This window comes from Eumetopias jubatus, unplaced genomic scaffold (genome assembly GCF_037043125.1).
Source record: "Eumetopias jubatus isolate StellerSeaLion01/CBP00866 unplaced genomic scaffold, mEumJub1_p1.0 scaffold_12, whole genome shotgun sequence".
Classification (NCBI taxonomy): Eukaryota; Metazoa; Chordata; class Mammalia; order Carnivora; family Otariidae; genus Eumetopias; species Eumetopias jubatus.
Window position 1 is genome coordinate 44,362,711 of NW_028274818.1, and position 17,407 is coordinate 44,380,117.

General features: G+C 40.1%; 1 protein-coding gene across 1 annotated transcript in view; it reads left to right on the forward strand.

Annotated features, from left to right (window-relative positions):
* The first annotated feature begins 6,377 nt into the window (after window positions 1-6,377).
* Window positions 6,378-17,407, forward strand: part of RGL1 (ral guanine nucleotide dissociation stimulator like 1) — a 167,376-nt gene continuing 156,346 nt past the window's right edge. The window contains exons 1-2 of the mRNA XM_088016804.1: window positions 6,378-7,126; window positions 12,248-12,411. Of these exons, the coding sequence (XP_087872930.1) occupies window positions 12,280-12,411 (132 nt within the window). The 5' untranslated portion in view covers window positions 6,378-7,126; window positions 12,248-12,279. The remainder of the gene's footprint in view (window positions 7,127-12,247; window positions 12,412-17,407) is intronic.

Sequence of the window (17,407 nt, forward strand, 5' to 3'; positions counted from 1 at the left end):
CATCGTTTTTGTTTTTTGTTTTGTTTTGTTTTGTTTTGTTTTTTGTTTTTTTTGGAACAGGTATACAGGTCATTACCCACTGGGAGCAACACTTGCGAAAGTTTCTTTTTTCTTTTTTTTTTTTTAAGATTTTATTTATTTATTTGACAGAGAGAGACACAGCGAGAGAGGGAACACAAGCGGGGGCGGGGGGGAGAGGGAGAAGCAGGCTTCCCGCGGAGCAGGGAGCCCGATGCAGGGCTCGATCCCAGGACCCTGGGATCATGATCCGAGCCGAAGGCAGACGCTTAACGACTGAGCCACCCAGGCGAAGCTTTCTTAACATCCATGGTGCATAGATAGCCCTCGAAGGTCATTGTAATTCAAATGAAGCAAGATTTTAACCGTTTGGCCTGTGATACAAAGTAACTTCCCCCTTACACACTGGCTAAGACCAAGAGACAGGGGCTCTCCACTGGAAGTCCCAAGCTGGACCCAGAGGAAAGTGTGCCCATGGTCTGGCCCAGCAAAGAGGATCGTGAAGAAGTTTATTGACTTCACTACCACTCCCCAAGATAAAGGTGGAGAAACGGAGAGTGTGTTAGATTGGCTCAGTGGCTCAGACTAAAACATCGGGGACTCTTATATTTAAAATGGATGTCCCTGCGAATGTGCTGCTTGAGTGTATGCAAAGTCCTGCCTTTCTATTTCAATTTCCTTTTTGGTTACGTGAGACCAGCTATGACAGCCCGTTATTCATGGAAGGCTAGCATTGCCAGCTTCTAACTTGGAGAATACAGCACTTATTCTTGACGAATTGGTCCAGTAGGAACTGGAGTAAAATCTAAACAACTCTGGAGGTCTATGGCAGGGAGACAGAAGGAGAGAGAGAGCTAATCAACCTTCACCCAGGCAGCCTGTTGACAGATTTCTAGGCCGACTTAATCAATGCACTTAGTTCTCAACAAAGACCTGAAAATTATTTGGACTGATTTCACCATACTTCATTCTTCTTGTGATGTTATAGCTATAAAGTAACTAGCTTGAGATTCCTTTTTAGGGCACACAAAAGAATAAAAGAAGAAAACCCCATATTTTCTTGTGGTCCAGACTGCAATGCAGAAATGGACTGAGCATATAGAAATTGAGATTCTGAGCCAGCTTAAGCTTCACTAGCTTGTAAATCACTTTTCAGTCTACAATAAAGTTAACAATTAAAATCTCTCTGGTATCCAGAATCAATGTCAACTGCAATCAAATTGGGGCAATGAACCCAAGAACTGCATTCACTTGAGCTGTAAATCATAAACCCATCACCCTCCGGAGCAGAAGCAAAAGTGAAGAAGTCAGTGAGTACTGTAATAGGTTCCATATGTTGTTTTAAAGAGAGTCTTAAAAAAAAAAAAAAAAAAAACCAACAACAACTTGGACTACAGATCACCATACTTTTGTAGCAAAAATTTACATATGTGAATGAGAAGTGAAAGAAATGACAAAGTCAATTTTTTGCTTCTGTTTTCTGCCACTTTTAAAAATAGGGAAATAGTTGTTTAAGTCTGGAAGGGCAGGGCTGGGGAGCATGTTCGGCCCCCGAGAAAGTGGAAGAGGCGGCAGAGGGGACTCGAAAGGAGGGAGGAAGAAGCTGACTCTCAGCTTTGGCAGATAAGGAAGCATAGATAAGGAAACAAATTCTAATAACCCTCTTGGCTTTTCCCCTGCAACCTGAGGGCAAGAGCTAGTGTTTCTCTTTAAGCATTAAAGTTACAAAGCTAAAAGTTAATGTGGCCGCAATTCTGTGAAATTTGGGAAACGCCATGACAGAATGGAAAGGGCAGCTGTGTTCGGAGTCAGACAGATCTGTTTTCAAATTTGCATTCTGCTGTGTGATACTGGGCAGTTCACTTAACTCTGCGGAGCTTCAGTGTCTTCTAATGGGGAATTAATAGTTGGCACACAGAGCTCTCACTGTAATGCACTTGCGCATATCTAACACTTATCCTATCATTTGGAGATATATCTGTGAAATGTATCCTATCCTTTTGAGATCTTTCTTTTTCTCTTCCTGTGATTACGGACCTCCGCAGTGATTTGGATTCAGAACTGCAAGCATGTAGGCCGGTAAAAGGAGTTCCTAGGTTTATTGATCTTTGGTGTCCCTGCCTCATATACACCTGGCCCAATGATTCGGCTCTAGCCAAGTAAAATGCTGCGGACTTCCCTTCCCTCCTGCGCATAGCGCGGTGCTGAGTGGGGTCGAAGCAACCTGACCATCGTATTCCCTGGAAGTTGCCACTTGCTGTGGTAAGTCACATGGGCCCATCAACCCCTCAGCTAGGAAATCGGGGATGCTGAGTGGTATATTTGCACAATTGCTATCATGCTAAGAGGTCTGAATCCAAGACACCATCTCATTCAGTTTCTACTTTGGTTTATTGGAAATAGCAAGGTCAAGCTGTGGTCAGTGCAAACACCAGGGGAAGTGGAAAGTCCTATGAAAGTTTAAGAAGGGAAAAATAGAAGAGAAAAGAAACTACAACCCATTTGGAATGGAACAGTGACACAGAAGGAAATGACCCTATTTCTCCTCAGACAGATTCCGTGGTGGATTCAGTGCCTCTGAAACTAGAACCATACCGAACAGAGTTCTCAAGCCCCACATTCCATCCAACCCTCATTTACTGCTCTCAAAATGGAGACATTTCACAAATTTGGCTCTGAAAGACCGTATGTGTCCGTAAAAGGGCAGATAAAATGGGCCAACCAGACCACGACCACATCTGTCAAAGCTCTAACCCTTCCTTGGCCTTAGTGAAAATGTAACCTCGGACCAAACGCAGAAACCCGGCAGAGGTACGCAAGGCATTTAGTGCAGCCTTTGAAAAGTCGGTGACAGATGGCTGGTGCTGTTCTGAAGGCCTGATGAGAAATCCAGGCTTGGCTCTGCTGGGAATGGTTGCAATTTTAAAGAAAAAGTAGGCTCAACTTCAGTAACTATTTAATCTATCCCAGCAAGGCCTTCCCCATAAGCTGAGTTGAAAACACTCCTGACTCTTGCTATGCAAAGCAGTTTTCAGACATGTTTTGGAAATTTGTTTGGGATTTGGGAATAGAATTTGGTTTTAGGTTTGTCTCATTTAGGCTTCAGATCTTTTGGTTCACTCCAAAATAATGTGAGGGTTTTATCCTTAGTGACTATGGAGGGTAAATTCTATAGCAGCTTCGAAACCAATACACATACCCACAAATGTAGGACCATTCATCTATGGCACATGGGTACAGAGCTTGACATGAGACAAAACAAACATGGAAGAAACAGAGAAGTTGAGCGTCCTCACTGAGTTCACTAAAAGACTGAAAACAGTTGAACATATTGAATAAAAATATTTGAAAATAATGATTGTGCATCTTTTCCAGTGTACATGAAACATGACCAACATCACTGCCTTTCCTGATAAAAATGTCATTATGCCACAGCAAGCTCAAGCCTTTGGGAGGGTTTCTTGGAATTCCAGAAGATAATGGCTCAGACTTTTTGTTGCGTTCCCTCAGGACACGCCGATCACCAGGCGACAAGCCCACTAGATCTGTGCAAGAGTCAAGAGTCAGGAAGCAGCATCTCTAGGGGTTTCTCTTCCATTTCATTGTCTCTTTAATGTTTCTGGGTCCATTTGGGTCATTGAGTTTTTGATCCCATATGAGATAAGTTTACCATGTTATATTGTGGGTACAGACCAAAAAAGCTGAGAAGAAAGTGAACAATGTGAGCCAATGGGAGAAGTCTCCCTAACACAATGCACAGAGATCCCTCCCTCCCCCATGCTGGATGAATATTGGACCCGTTCCTTCGGCCTTAGCCTCACTTATAGGCATTTATGCTTTTAGAGGTCAAGATCAGGGAAGAAACAACATAGTTAGATGAAAATGAAGGTGCTGCCCTCATTATAAAGCTTCCTGTATCTAGTTAGCCTAGCAAATTGGTGTCTGGGTATTTAGCAGTACCAACGAGATTTAATCATTACTATATGAAACTAATCAGAGTCATTCATGTGGGGCAAGATGTTATCTGATCTAATGAAAGAAGAGTTGTAATTAAGAATATATGGGGGGGGGCGCCTGGGTGGCTCAGTTGGTTAAGCGACTGCCTTCGGCTCGGGTCATGATCCCGGAGTCCCGGGATCGAGTCCCACGTCGGGCTCCCTGCTCAGCGGGGGGTCTGCTTCTCCCTCTGACCCTCTCCCCTCTCGTGCTCTCTCTCTCTCTCAAATAAATAAATAAAATCTTTAAAAAAAAAGAATATATGGGGGGAAGAATATATTGTATTTGGAAAAGTCATGGTGTCCTTGCTGCTTAGAGACTAAGAAAGAGAATAAGGATTGGCCTAGTGCCAGGTCACTGTCCATGCTTCTCCCAGAAGTGTTTTCTTAAGAGATCCCCACCACCCCCCAGGACCTGCTGTTATCCTATAGCCTAGTAAAGTGACTGTAATTAAGTAGATTAGACTTCTGTTTTTAGTCAAGTAAAAGATTGAGAACAGACTGCTCTTTAACCCGAGATGTGGAAAGGCCAGTCTCCTTGGAAGTTAGTTAAAATGATCTTGTGCATTAACTGATAAACTCGACAGACTTCCTTCCCTCAATGTAATATTTTCAGCTTTTGGCATTGCTCTTATGAGAAGCCCACCTCCGAATCCTTTCAAGAGCTCAGATTCCTGTGAATTCAGATTTTTCACCATTGACATGTTGCTATTTTGTAAGTGGAACACAGGCGATTACGGTGCAGCAGCATGTGTCTCAGTAAAGACCCAGCTCTGGGGTCCGGAGGGCTTGACAGAAACTCTAGGCTTGTTCCTTCATCTCTCTTAATCTGAGCTTTTCCTTGGCTGCTGAGAGGATGCACTGATGCTCGTGATGGGCAAGTCCAGCGCCTGGCACTGTGAATGCTACCTTGCCACGGCATTGCTGTGATTATTGTTGGTACCTAAAGAATGACTCGGACCTGAGTCAGCTTGGCTTCCTTCAACTTGAAGATAAAGATTAGCCTGTGATTATTGAACTGTGTGATGCTCCCCTGATGGTTTTTGCATTTTGCCCTCATTCAGCCAGTTAAAGCTGGAGTCCACAGAATTGTGAAACATTTGAGCCTGGGACGGTCATGTGATTTACGGTTTCATCTCCTCCTTAGCTTTTCAAGCAACAGAATTGCTGAGCTTTTTATTGTAATAAAAATGCAGACTATAAAAAAAAATTCAGTCCCTTAGAATTCTTTCTGTCTCTCTTAACAACGCTGAAGGATTCTTCCTGATCTCGGGCTCTATTCCGTTTAGGTATCCTCCCTTTCCCTCCCCCACGTCTGCTTTTGCAGATCTGTTTCCAGACTGCCCACTCTGATCGGGGGACCAGGAGGGGAGCCCAGCTGTTTTCCTTGTGTTGGCTTTCTGTGCTGAGCAGGAATTGCTGAGCAAAGAGCAACATTTCTCCAGGGAGGTTCACAAGGGTAGTACAAACTCAGTCTGGGTTTTTCTTTTTTTGAGTTCTTATTAAAAACTTCTGCCAAGTACTATCATCGGGGGGGTGGGGTGGGCGGGGGGTTGGTAGCGCATAAGGTCTGCAGTGCAGATGGACCAGCCTTTAAAAACTATCAACTCGAATGAAGCAGGAATGTCTTGTATTCCTTCCATGTTCTACATTTAACTGGAGACAGTTGCTCTCAGAGAAAGTCATTCTGATTCCATAGCCTCTATTGTGCAACCTTGCTTGCTCCGTGGTCAGTAAGATGGGACATAATTAAAATTCCTTTGAAAATGGTTGCCCAATGATTGACATTTGTTCCAAAATACATCATAATAGTAAATGCTTAAACTGTTATTCCAGTGAAGTATTTTTTTTTTTTAGTGGAAGGAAAATAAAATCATTTTTTTAAAGGGTGATTGAGCTTTTTAAAATATTGAAGGAATAGGATACGTTTGGGTTCAGTCTCTCAAAGACCTGGCAGTCCAGCGGGGGAGGCCAGAGTAAATCGAAAGGAGCAAAATAAACCAATATGCAGACTCTAAGTAAATTGCCTTATAGAGACTAGAATGCTGGTGGGTTTCCAAAGAGGAGGAGAAAATGACGATCTGTTTCCCTCCTAATATGTTGACATCAACTGTCACTTCAAACACAACCGACTTTTCGGTATTGCTCTGAAGCAATCTGACATGCTTGCTTTTCCAGGAGGAAAGCTGCTCAGCGCTAGAAATCTATGCCACGACTCCCTGGAGTTCTTCCTGTCTGGTGTCTGTCCGTGCTCCAGTCTCCATTTCTGCGCAGAAATCTTAGATTCTGGACAGCTGCTTCTGTCTCTGTTTTCAGAAGGAAGAGACCACTATGATGCTCCCCAAAACTGGGAAGGCTGTATCTTCAGACCTCCTTGGATGCCCCAGTTTATGAATACTACAGTAGCAATCATGATTAGAGATGTCTACCCCCGAACCAGGATTTGGATGCTAAGGATCATTGAGCTCATCCAAACACCAGCCTTACAAAGCCTCTGCAGATTTACACATTAGAGAATTTTGAATTGTTCCTGAAGAGTCACAACTCAGGTGTTCAATCCATGAATGCCAAGGGGCTATCATAATTTCCTACTGTTTGACTTTTGAGTCGTGAATGCATGCATCATTTGGGAATAAGTACAATATGTGAGGGACCCATAGAGATCACAGCTTTTTACTGTTGTGTTTGGTAATATAAATCCCTCAGTTCTACTAGAAAAATACTTCAGTGCGCATTAGTTTTGCTTTCTATGTTTGGCGGGGAGAGGTGAGTACTTTATTTTATTATATCTGTAAGGGGCTTAGCGGTGTTATGGTCTATTTATTCATATTAAAGATGAGGAACCTGAGGCTGAGAACAGTGAAATGGTTTGCCCAAGCGTTACATAGAGAACTTACTGCAGTCTTATGATTTGAACCCAGGTCTTCTGACTGGTATTCCAGTGCTCTCTGTACCATGCCATTCTCAACCCTGTGAATAAAACTAAAATGCAAAGACTGTTCTTGATACATAGACGTTCGGGTGAAAGAGTTGAAGATAACCAGAGGCAAGGAAGCCTGTCTCATCTGCACAGAAGCTGAGCTCATTAGGAAGCAGAATGAGGATGAGAAAAGGTAAGAGGAAAGAAATGGCAGAAACACTAGTAATCGTGGGAAAAGACCGGAACAGGGCAAATACCAGACATTTTCAAGATGAGAAGAAATCTGAGTTGAGGTAAAAAATAAAAAGTTTTTTTTTTTTTTTTTTAGGCAGAATCAAGAGTGTATATGTAAGGGAATCAAATAGAAATGCTGTATTATCAGTGCATACGATGGAATCTGTAGGGTCAGAAGAGAAGCATGGCTTTACTAGACAAAGGCTAGAAATACCAAACCATCCCAGTAAGGTTCTGAATATTAAATAGGTTCTGAATATTTCCTTATGAAAAAATGGAAAAGGGAGGGGGAGGGAAAAAAGATAATGATACAGAGGGATGTCTTATATATTATTTACTAAGATAGAAGGGAAAGTCAAATTCAATAAAGTGAAGATTGACTTATCAAACCAAGGCCAACATGGGGATTAATAAAATAAATACAGATTTCAGTGAAATTGTGCCCTAGCACTTATTTTTAAAGCCATGCTTCAAAAAGGTTGCATTCATGAGAATTATAGATAATTTTTATCAAATCACAGGAACAGACACTAGTAATGTCAAATGTTTATGTTCTTAGATTATCACTTAATACTTACGTTTTTAAGATTAGCCCCTGGGTCGCCTTGGTGGCTGAGTCGGTTAAGCCTCCGACTCTTGATTTAGGCTCATGCGGCATCAGGCTCCTCGGCTGGGCGTGGAGCCTGCTTAGGATTCTCTCTCTCCCTCTCCCTCTGTCCCTCCCCCACTGGCCCACTCTTGTGCTCTCTCTCTCCCTCTTAAAAAGAAAAAGAAGAAGAAGGAGAAGAAGGAGAAGAAGGAGAAGAAGAAAGAAGAAGGAGAAGAAGAAGAAGAAGAAGATGAAGAAGAAGACGAAGAAGAAGACGAAGAAGAAGAGGAAGAGGAAGAGGAAGAGGAAGAGGAAGAGGAAGAAGAAGAAGAAGAAGAAGAAGAAGAAGAAGAAGAAGAAGAAGAAGAAGAAGAAGAAAGAAGAAGAAGAAGAAAAGAAGAAGAAGAAGAAGAAAAGATGGTCTTTGGATTTAACCAAACTGAAAAAAAAAAACATAAACCTTTAAGCTTTCGTGGGAATGTTAGGGCTCTAGGATTTGAAGCAAAGTGATCTTAAGAACCCTCACATGGCTTTTCTCATCTGCAGATTGTTTCTCGTTGTCAAGCGAAAGCATCTGTCTTCCATTCCAACAGACTTGTCTTCCCTGTTCTTATTTTACTTTTCTGTTTCATGAAGTAGAGACAGTATACAGTCATGACCCTTTTACAATTGGAAAAGGCATTTCTCCAGCAATTTTCTTTTTACAATTTTGAGCTAAATTTTGCTTCTGTGTTCTCTGATCAGATATTTGCCTTTCTCTACATACAGGTTCTTTTCTCTACCCCACCTCTAACTTAAGGGTGATCTCACCATCTAGGAGATGTTTTGTTTTGTTTTGGGTATTAGGTATTTTAGGATGACAGTTCTTCAAAACTGATTCCCAAAAAAAGCTCATAGGCTTATGATATCTTAGACCAATTATTAAGTGGGATTGAAGATTCTGCCTTAGTGATCTCATCTTATTCATTGAATGGGCTGCTATTAGTGGTATATGCTTGGAAGTTGGCTTGTAAGCCTTGACCACATGTTTTAAGAAAGAAGGCAGGAGTTCAACTCTAAGATATGCAGTGTATCAGAGGTAGAAGAAAGACTACATATGCCTCTTGTTTTAATTCTAACAAAAAATGACCCCACTATATAGACTTCTAGCTCATTTTAGGGAAATGAGAAACCTATAAATAAATGTATGAATTGTTTAAAGAAGGTATGGAGTAGAACTTTAGATTTGAAGAGGAAAAACGTGGGTCAGCAGCAGGATTGGCTATATAATTTGGGGGCCCAGTGCAAAATAAAATGTAGGGTTTTTTGTGCAAAAATTAAGAAGTTCAAGACAGTGATAGAGCAGTCAACCAAACCTGGGGCCCTTCTGAGCATGCGATGCTGTGTGGCTGTGCAGGTCACACCTATAAGGGCTGCCCTGGTCAGAAGTTGAGATGTGGGTGGGGCACCTGGCTGGCTCAGTCGGTGGAGCATGGGACTCTTGATCTCGGGGCTGTGAGTTCAAGCCCCACATTGGGGTAGAGAGTACTTTAAAAAAAAAAACACAGAAAAAAAAAAAGAAGTTGAGATGGGAATAAAAAGGAAGAGGAATGATCTATTTTCCCAGCATGTTTCCCTCTCTGTATCTATCCCACTCTTCCCTGTGTACTCATCAGACGTGACCACCTCTCAAGTGGGCACTACTGGGCCAGTTGGCTAAGACACTAACACTTTAACTCTAATCCATGGGGGAGAGAGCAGGAGAGGGTGGTCTCATTCTACCAGTGATGGGGTCGGGGGTGTGGGGTCGAAGTTCTGCTGACCTGACATAGGAGAGAAAGCATAAACTTGGGACCTCTACTACTTTCCAGCAGCGTATTAAAGTTACTTAGCTGCCTTGCATCTAATTTGTCATAGCTGTAAAATGGTGAAGTCTACCTTACAGGGTCATTGTATGGTGTAGAGATAATGTGGAAAATCTTAGCACGGTGGCTGGTATGCAATGAGAGCTCAATATATGTTGCAAATATGGTTTTTGTGTGTGCGAGTGAGGAGAGGTACTGAGGATGGGTGAAAAGACCTCAAGTCTCAGATGGGGTGGAGGATCTCAAAATGCTTGAAGGGCGTCCTAGGAGCTGGCTATCTCTCTGCTTCCATCCTTAGTGCCCAAGGACCTTGTAATGGTTTACAACTCATTCAATTGCATCTTCTTCCCAAACAGGGCAAGGAACAATCTGTGGGAAGTCAGTACACACTAGAGTTCAGTCTCCAATACTGAAAATTTGCCAACTCTCACCCGCACTGTAGCAATGAGAAAGCAGCTGTGGGCAGCAGTGGAGTGAAAGCCATGGGGTCACCGGGATACATTACACTTACAGATGTTCCATTGTTTGCCCTGAGATTTTGTAGTTTGCCTGTTTTGTCCAGTTAGGTTTCCCTGATTGGCAGAGGATAGAACCCAAACCCTTTTCTGTAGTTTTTCCACTTTGTTTTGATTTATTATTTGTTGTTTACAGTATTATCTCCAATAACAATGATGGAATTTCCTTCCCTACTAATCTGGCGGGTTTCCATTGTGCCTGTTTATTTTAATTTCCTTTTTTTGGACTGAAACCTCCACATGACTTTGCTTTGTTTATTTCCTTGCCTGTATGTGTCAGCATCATTTATTAGCATATCCTCTCACATGAACTTTGTTCATTAATTATGAAGGTTTTGTTTCCTGCTTCCTAGTAGGATTGTATTCAGTGCTGCATGTGTGTAGGGACTGCGGGGTGGTTTTGGTTAGCAGTTTCCTCATCATGGCTCTCTGCAAGCAGATGGCTTTCTCTCCACGGTTTCCAGATGGAGCGCGTGAGGCAGAGAAGGAAGTCTGCTGCCGAAGGAGGCTTTTCTCAAATCCTCTGACCAACCAACGCTGCTCGGCTTATCAATACTCATTTCTGTTTACTTTTACTTGGGCAGTAGGTTATGTGAGCATAAGACCTGCTTTTTTGCAGATGTGCTCCATTCCTTGAAGACATTTCCATGAAAACTAGTCTGTTGTTAACTAAGGAGCAATTAGCTGCTTGGGGATGCATGATGAACGTTAGACTTGGCTTTTTCTCATGAAGACCTTACAGCCCACTAAATAAATCAATAAAAAGGCAAAAGAGAAGAGGTAATTTGACTTTTACATCTGTTATTTGAATATATTGGATCTGCTGCCCCATTTTCACCAGATTCTCATGATTTACTGGGTTAACTAATTCATCAAACATTTATTTAGTACTTACTCTGTATATGATGCCATCTCTAGTGTCAAGATTCTTAAAAGACCGGAAGGTGGAAATAGAGTTGAAAGCAAATAAATATAATGAAGTGTTACAGGTGGCACAATAGACATCTTTCCAGAGTATCTAGAGGGAGTAACAAAGGAGGAGGGGGGCTTTATTCCCTTGGAGTAGGGGGTAGGAGAAGATGTCACAAACAAAGCCTAAAGGTACTGGATGTATTTGAGATGCATATGTACCTTCAGAAGGCTGAACCAGTGGCTGAGGAGGCAGCAGGGTATGGTGGAGGAAGGGAGGGCCGTGGTTGCCATTTTGAGGAGTTAGGATTTTATTCTCTAGGGAAAGTTTTAGGTAGATGGGACATCATTATCAGATTTACTTTAAAAAAAAAATTACCCTGAGAAGGATAGATTCAGGTGGACTTGAATGGAGGCAAGGAGATTCCTTAGGACAAGATGGTGCGGAGCAGGCACCATGTGATTTCAAACCAGCCAGGGGCGGATGGGAAAGATGTCAAGGAAGTAGACTCTATAGAATTGGTATCAACTCTAAAATATTGTCTTTACAGCAACTGCTGCTGAAACTAAGGCTCAGGAAAGTAACGCAGCTAATAAATGTCTTAGGGACTATTTTTCTGTGTTTCCATTGCAGTTTGAAAAAAATGATGATTGTGGCATTGAGCACACAATGCAGTAATATACCATATTGTGATTACTTGTTTACAACCCTTTCTGCCCGAGACATTACACTTCTTAAGGTTCAGAGCCAAACTACCAAATGATTTGTGTATGCCTAGCATGGAGCCTCGAATAAACAAGTACCCAATAGGTGTTTGAAGAGGAAGACTCCTGACGCCAGTACTTCTTCCACATGCAACACACGGCATGGAAATAGGAAGAAACTTGACTCAGGCTTCTCTTACATGCACCCATTTCCATCTTGCCTCCTGAGGGAGCCAGAGCAAAGTGACAAGTAGGCATAATAGGCAGATGATGCTTCTTCCTTTGCTGTAAAATTTCTATCACCTCATCAGAATGCACCCCTGCCTTCAGAAGCCTGCATTAAAATAACAATAATGAATATTTAAAATATAAAAAGGGGCCATGAAAGTTGATGTCTGTTGTGATACCTTCCTCAGTGGTCTCATTATCCACAAATAAAGCATGAGAATTTGCTTTCATATCTTTTTTTTATGGTAATTAATGTTTTAACCTGGATCACACTTTATTCTTCCTCACAGATCCGTAATGCCTCCTGTCTGGCTCTTTCAAGATGGAGGATAAACCTGTGGGAGAGCCGATGCAAGTGGTGTCTAAATTCAAACTTTCCAACAAGGTAGAGAGCACAGGACACTGGTTGGTGGAAGATCATGCTCGGATATGGGAAGTTTTAAAGACAGAGGAGGTAAGACAACTCTAAATGACTCAGTTGGTACAATGATGGATTTTCTTTGACTTGAGACTCTAGTTCTTAGTGTAGTGAGCACCACAGGCCAGCTTGACAAATTTTTAATTCAGGGGCCAACCATGAATGGAGAACAGTAAGTTAGGAGTGTATTCCTTGGACATTAATAATTCCACAGTGATTTAGCCAAAAGAGGTGGCACTGACAGGTAGGGCTGAAAACATACAGGTAGACATTCTCCTTGTAGAATCCTGCCAATCCTAAGTGGGAAAGAAAATCATGGTGAGAAAGTTAACTCCTAAGGATCAATCATAACAAGTGGAATTATATAGATTCATTGTTTGACAGCATGAGGCTCAGTGTATCATTAGGGCTCTTTGGTTTCCAGGAACAGAAATTGATTCTGACTAATTTAAGCTAAATGGGAAATTACTGGAGGATGTTGGGAGGCTCACAGAATTGATGGGACGCTTTGAAAACTAGGCTTGGAAAGAAGACAGGAGCCAAGTCAGTTAGAACTGCTCAGGGCACTATTCCTGGTATAAATTCTAATCTTTCCCCCACCCTCTCTTTATTCTTACATGTATCTGCTCAAGATGCAAAGCCATGGGAGAGGGGGGGCTCACTGCCAAGCTCAGTCACATGTCTTTTTCCTGGTTATTCTGTAAAGAGAAAAAGAATCTTCCATGAGAGATCATTATAGCAAGTCCTCACAGCACTTGTGTTTGGAGTCCAAATGCCTAATATCCACATGTTGTGACAATTCCAGTTCAAGAAAGTAACTTAACAAGTGCAATCTTAAACATGAGAATACTGCCCAAGCAAATGTAAACCCTCTCTGTAGGGATACTTGCCCAACAGCTTTTTTTTTTTTTAAAGGAATAAAACTCCACAGAGAGCAGCTGAAGTCTCTACATAACCCATCTAATAGGACCAAGACTCGGGTCAGATAAGTGAGGTTCCGAGGGCACAAGATTTAAGGAAGCACTCACTCTTAGATTTATGTCCTGCATTTGCACAAACTTGAGAGTTAATGCATCCTTATATTTTGAAGTGCCTTGCTTGCCTCACCCTTGTGCTGGTTCTGCCACCCAATTTTATTCTCCCTCTTTCCCCCAGATTATCCCTTTCCTGAATTAGGCATTCACCATTCTTATGCATATTTCAATATGTATGGTACATACCTGTTATCCACATATCCAATATATAGTATTGATTTATATCTTTTCAATTTTGTATAAGTTTTATACTATATATCTGCTTCTATAGCTTCCTTTTTTTTTAACATTTGGTTTCTACCTTATCTGTTTTCTGTGGTTGATAAGTGTAGTTCTAGCTTATTCATATTTTACTGTTCTTTATATTCTGTTGATTGAATCAAGTTTGTTTATCTGTTCTCTTATTAACTTTTAGGTTTTTTTCAGTACAAGGTGGTGTAGTACATTTCTTTAGCATAGACACCTGGAAGTGGCCTGCTGGATTATAAAGTATGAAAACCTTCAGTTTTACTAGTTATTATCAGATTGGTTTCCAAGATGAGGACATGAGTTTATATCCCCACTAGCAGCATATGAGAATTCCCCCTGCTCTGTATCTTCATCAGTTACTGATTTTGTCAGACCTTTAAATATTGGCTGATCTGATTGTTTTGAAGTGGGATCTTATTGTTTTAACATGAATTTTCCCATATGGATAATCAATTATCCCAGCACCATTTTTGAATGTCCATAATTTCTTCTTTAGTTGGTAATGTTCTCATGTATCATATTTCTTTACATACCCTCTCTGTTGATGTAATACTCCCTCAACTGTTTTAGCTTTAAAGGAAACATGGATATCTAATTGGACATGTCTCTCCACTGAATTACTGCTCTTCAAAATTGTTTTGGCTGTTTTTGGAACTTATATTTTTGATATGAATTTAGGATGAGCTTGTTAGGTTCCGTGAATGCAAAGGAAAAGCAAAGTCTGCTGGAAATCTGATTGGGATTGAAATACGTTTGTTGATTAATTTCGGGAGTATCAACATCTTTATGATATTCGGTGAATATCTTGTCTAATTATTGACTTTAACGGGCATGCTTCAATAGTTCACCCTCACTATTTCACCAGTATTTTATCCTATATGTCTTTGCTGTAAGATTTTCGTTAACTAAGATCAAGGAAATTTTTTCTTTTCCTTTTCTTTTTTGTTAAATGTTAATTTCTTTACATTGTATTTGATATCTACAAAATAACATACATGTAAGTTATAGAGTATAATATTAAAACAGATACTTGTGAGTTCACAGAGAACTTAAGAACTACAACTTTGCCAATTTGTTGAATACATATGTGGACTCTTCCACATCCTATCCCCTTGGCTCCTTTCCCTGCAAAGTTAACCATTTTCTTGAAGTCTGTGTTTGATCATTCTTTACCTTTTTAAAAGTTTTTATAGAATATGTATGTATCCCCGAACAATATTGTTTAGTTAAATAAACTAGTTATTTCGTCTTATATGTATGACATAGACCTGATTTCTTTGGTGACTCACTTCTTTCACTCAACATGTTTCTAAGATTTTTAGTAGTAATTCATTAATTTTTACTGTTGAATAATATGCCATTATGTGGTTATGCCATGATTTATTTATTCATATTTATGTTCATGGACATTTTAATTATTTAGTTTTTTGCCATTATGAGCAATCTGCTAAGAACATCCTTATACATGTCTGTGCCCTGGTATAAGTGTTCCATGCGTAAGAATCTTTCTAGGTTAATACCTATTAGGTAAATTTTGTAGTTGGGTATGTGCAAGTTATGTTCTGCATGTTATTGCCGTATTGCCTTCCAAAACAGTACCAATTTACACTCCCACCAGCAGTGCATAACATTTATCTTATTCTACATCCTTGTCAACTTTTGTAATTGTCAGATTTCTTAATTTTTTCAATCTAGTTGGCATAAAATAAAATCTCATTCTTTACTAATCAATTCTTAATATATATCACTCCATCTTAGATAATCTCTCTCTCTCTTTTTAGAATTTACTTTTCTGAGGGTCTAACTAGAGCAAGATTCTTTCTTTTCTTTTTTCTTTTTGTCTGAAGATGCCTTTATTTTGAGCCTACTCTTAGAATGATAGTGTAGATGGGTTACTTTCTAGGTTACTTTCTTTCAGTACATTAAAAATATTCCATTGTTCTCTGCCTTCCATTGTTTTTGTTGTAAACTAGCTAAAAGTCTAATTTTTTTATTCCTTTGGATATAATGTCTTTTCTAACTAGCTAGATCTTCTCTACAATTTTGCTGTTTTGTAGTTTCATTCTTCTGTGTTGAGGTGTGGTTTTCTTTTTATTTAACCTCTTGGAATTCATAGGGCTTCCTAAATATATGAATGCTGTCTTCCATCAGTCTGGAAACATCTCTGTAATTTTCTTTTCAAATAATTGCTTTTGCTTCATTTTACTTCTATAACTCCAACAAGATTTATGTTTGTTTTTCACACTCTTTGCTTATGTCCCTTAACCTCTCTTTTGGAGTTGCTATATTTTTTTTCCTCTCTGTGTTGTATTTTGATTAATTTTAGATCTCTTTTACAATTCACCAATTCTTTCTTCGGTTCTATTTAATCTGCTCTTTAACCCAACCATTGAGTTTTAAATTTCAATTATTCTATTTTTTACTTCTAGAAGTTCTGTTTTGTTCTTTATTTTCTAGTCATTTTTTAATGTCTTTCTTTCTATTCCTATTTTTTATTTTTGAAGACAATTTGTCAAGAACTGTGAAGGCTATGAGATCTTATGCTATTTGCAAGTTAGCTTGCCAAAGTTATAGATACTGAAGGAAGACATGAGATTCCTTTGTCTCAGAGACAGGAGAAATAGTAGCCAGAGTGTCAGCATGTTTTTATTGGTTCCTTATGTCACAGTTCCTCCAGGGCCTAGATACCTGCCTGCACAGGAAAGGATCACTGACTTTGGGAAACTTTCCAGTTTATAGTAGACAGTAAAGTAAGTAAGCCTGCACTTTCTCCTAATGGAAGATATTACCTTATCCTTTAAAGTTAACAATAGGCTGCAAACACAGGCCTGAAAAATGATCTGGGTAAAGATCAGCCAGGCCTTGATCTTTTGGCACAGAAATCAAGACATACAGAAACAAGAGAGACTCATGGAGGAGTGTTTCTCAACAATATTAAATATAATAGTCTTATATTCTGAGTTGGCAATTCTAATAACTGTGGATCTTGTTTTGCTATCTGTTCTTTCTGTTGCCTTTTGCACATGATGTTTTGTTTCTTTGTGGTTTTATGATTTTTGACTGTGGGTTCATTTTTCTTGGAATGAAGGGAGCTTTCTCTGTTGAAAATTTGCATTTACTTCTGGGAGCACTACTAACTGGAAGTCACTTTAAAGTAAATTCTTAGCTTGAAGTTTTTCAGACTACTCAATCTGAATACAGGCTGAAAGCCTGTGGATGGGTGTATTTGTGATAATTAGTTCCAAGGGGAATTGACTCCTCCCTTCCCAACTCACCCCTGCTCCTGTTCAGCACCATATTTTAAGATAAGCAGCTTTCCTGGTATTGTTGTGGAGGGCATGTCATTCTTGGTTCATCTTAATGCAGAGGGAATAACATTTTGGGGGGGGTCCTAGTTTTATGCAGTGGGGATTCCCTGTAGATTCTCTCTCTTGAGCCAGTCCCCTGTTTTGTCTGTTAGTCCCTGTGTCATTTAAAGTAATAATCTATATTAGTTAAAGTAATACTAATGCTGTCTCAAATATAGTCAAAAATTTGAGTGGCTTAACACAATAAAAGTTGATTTCTTAATCACATAATAGTCTAACACTTGAGTTCATTCTTAAAGGAAAAGCAAACATTAGCCCAGCAAATGGGATTTTGGAAGAAGAATGAGAGAACAAATATTCCTGGAAGAGGGAAAACTGTGTAAAGGTATATTAGAGAGAATGTTCTGCAGTTTGGAGTATTTATAGCAGAAAAGGAATGGC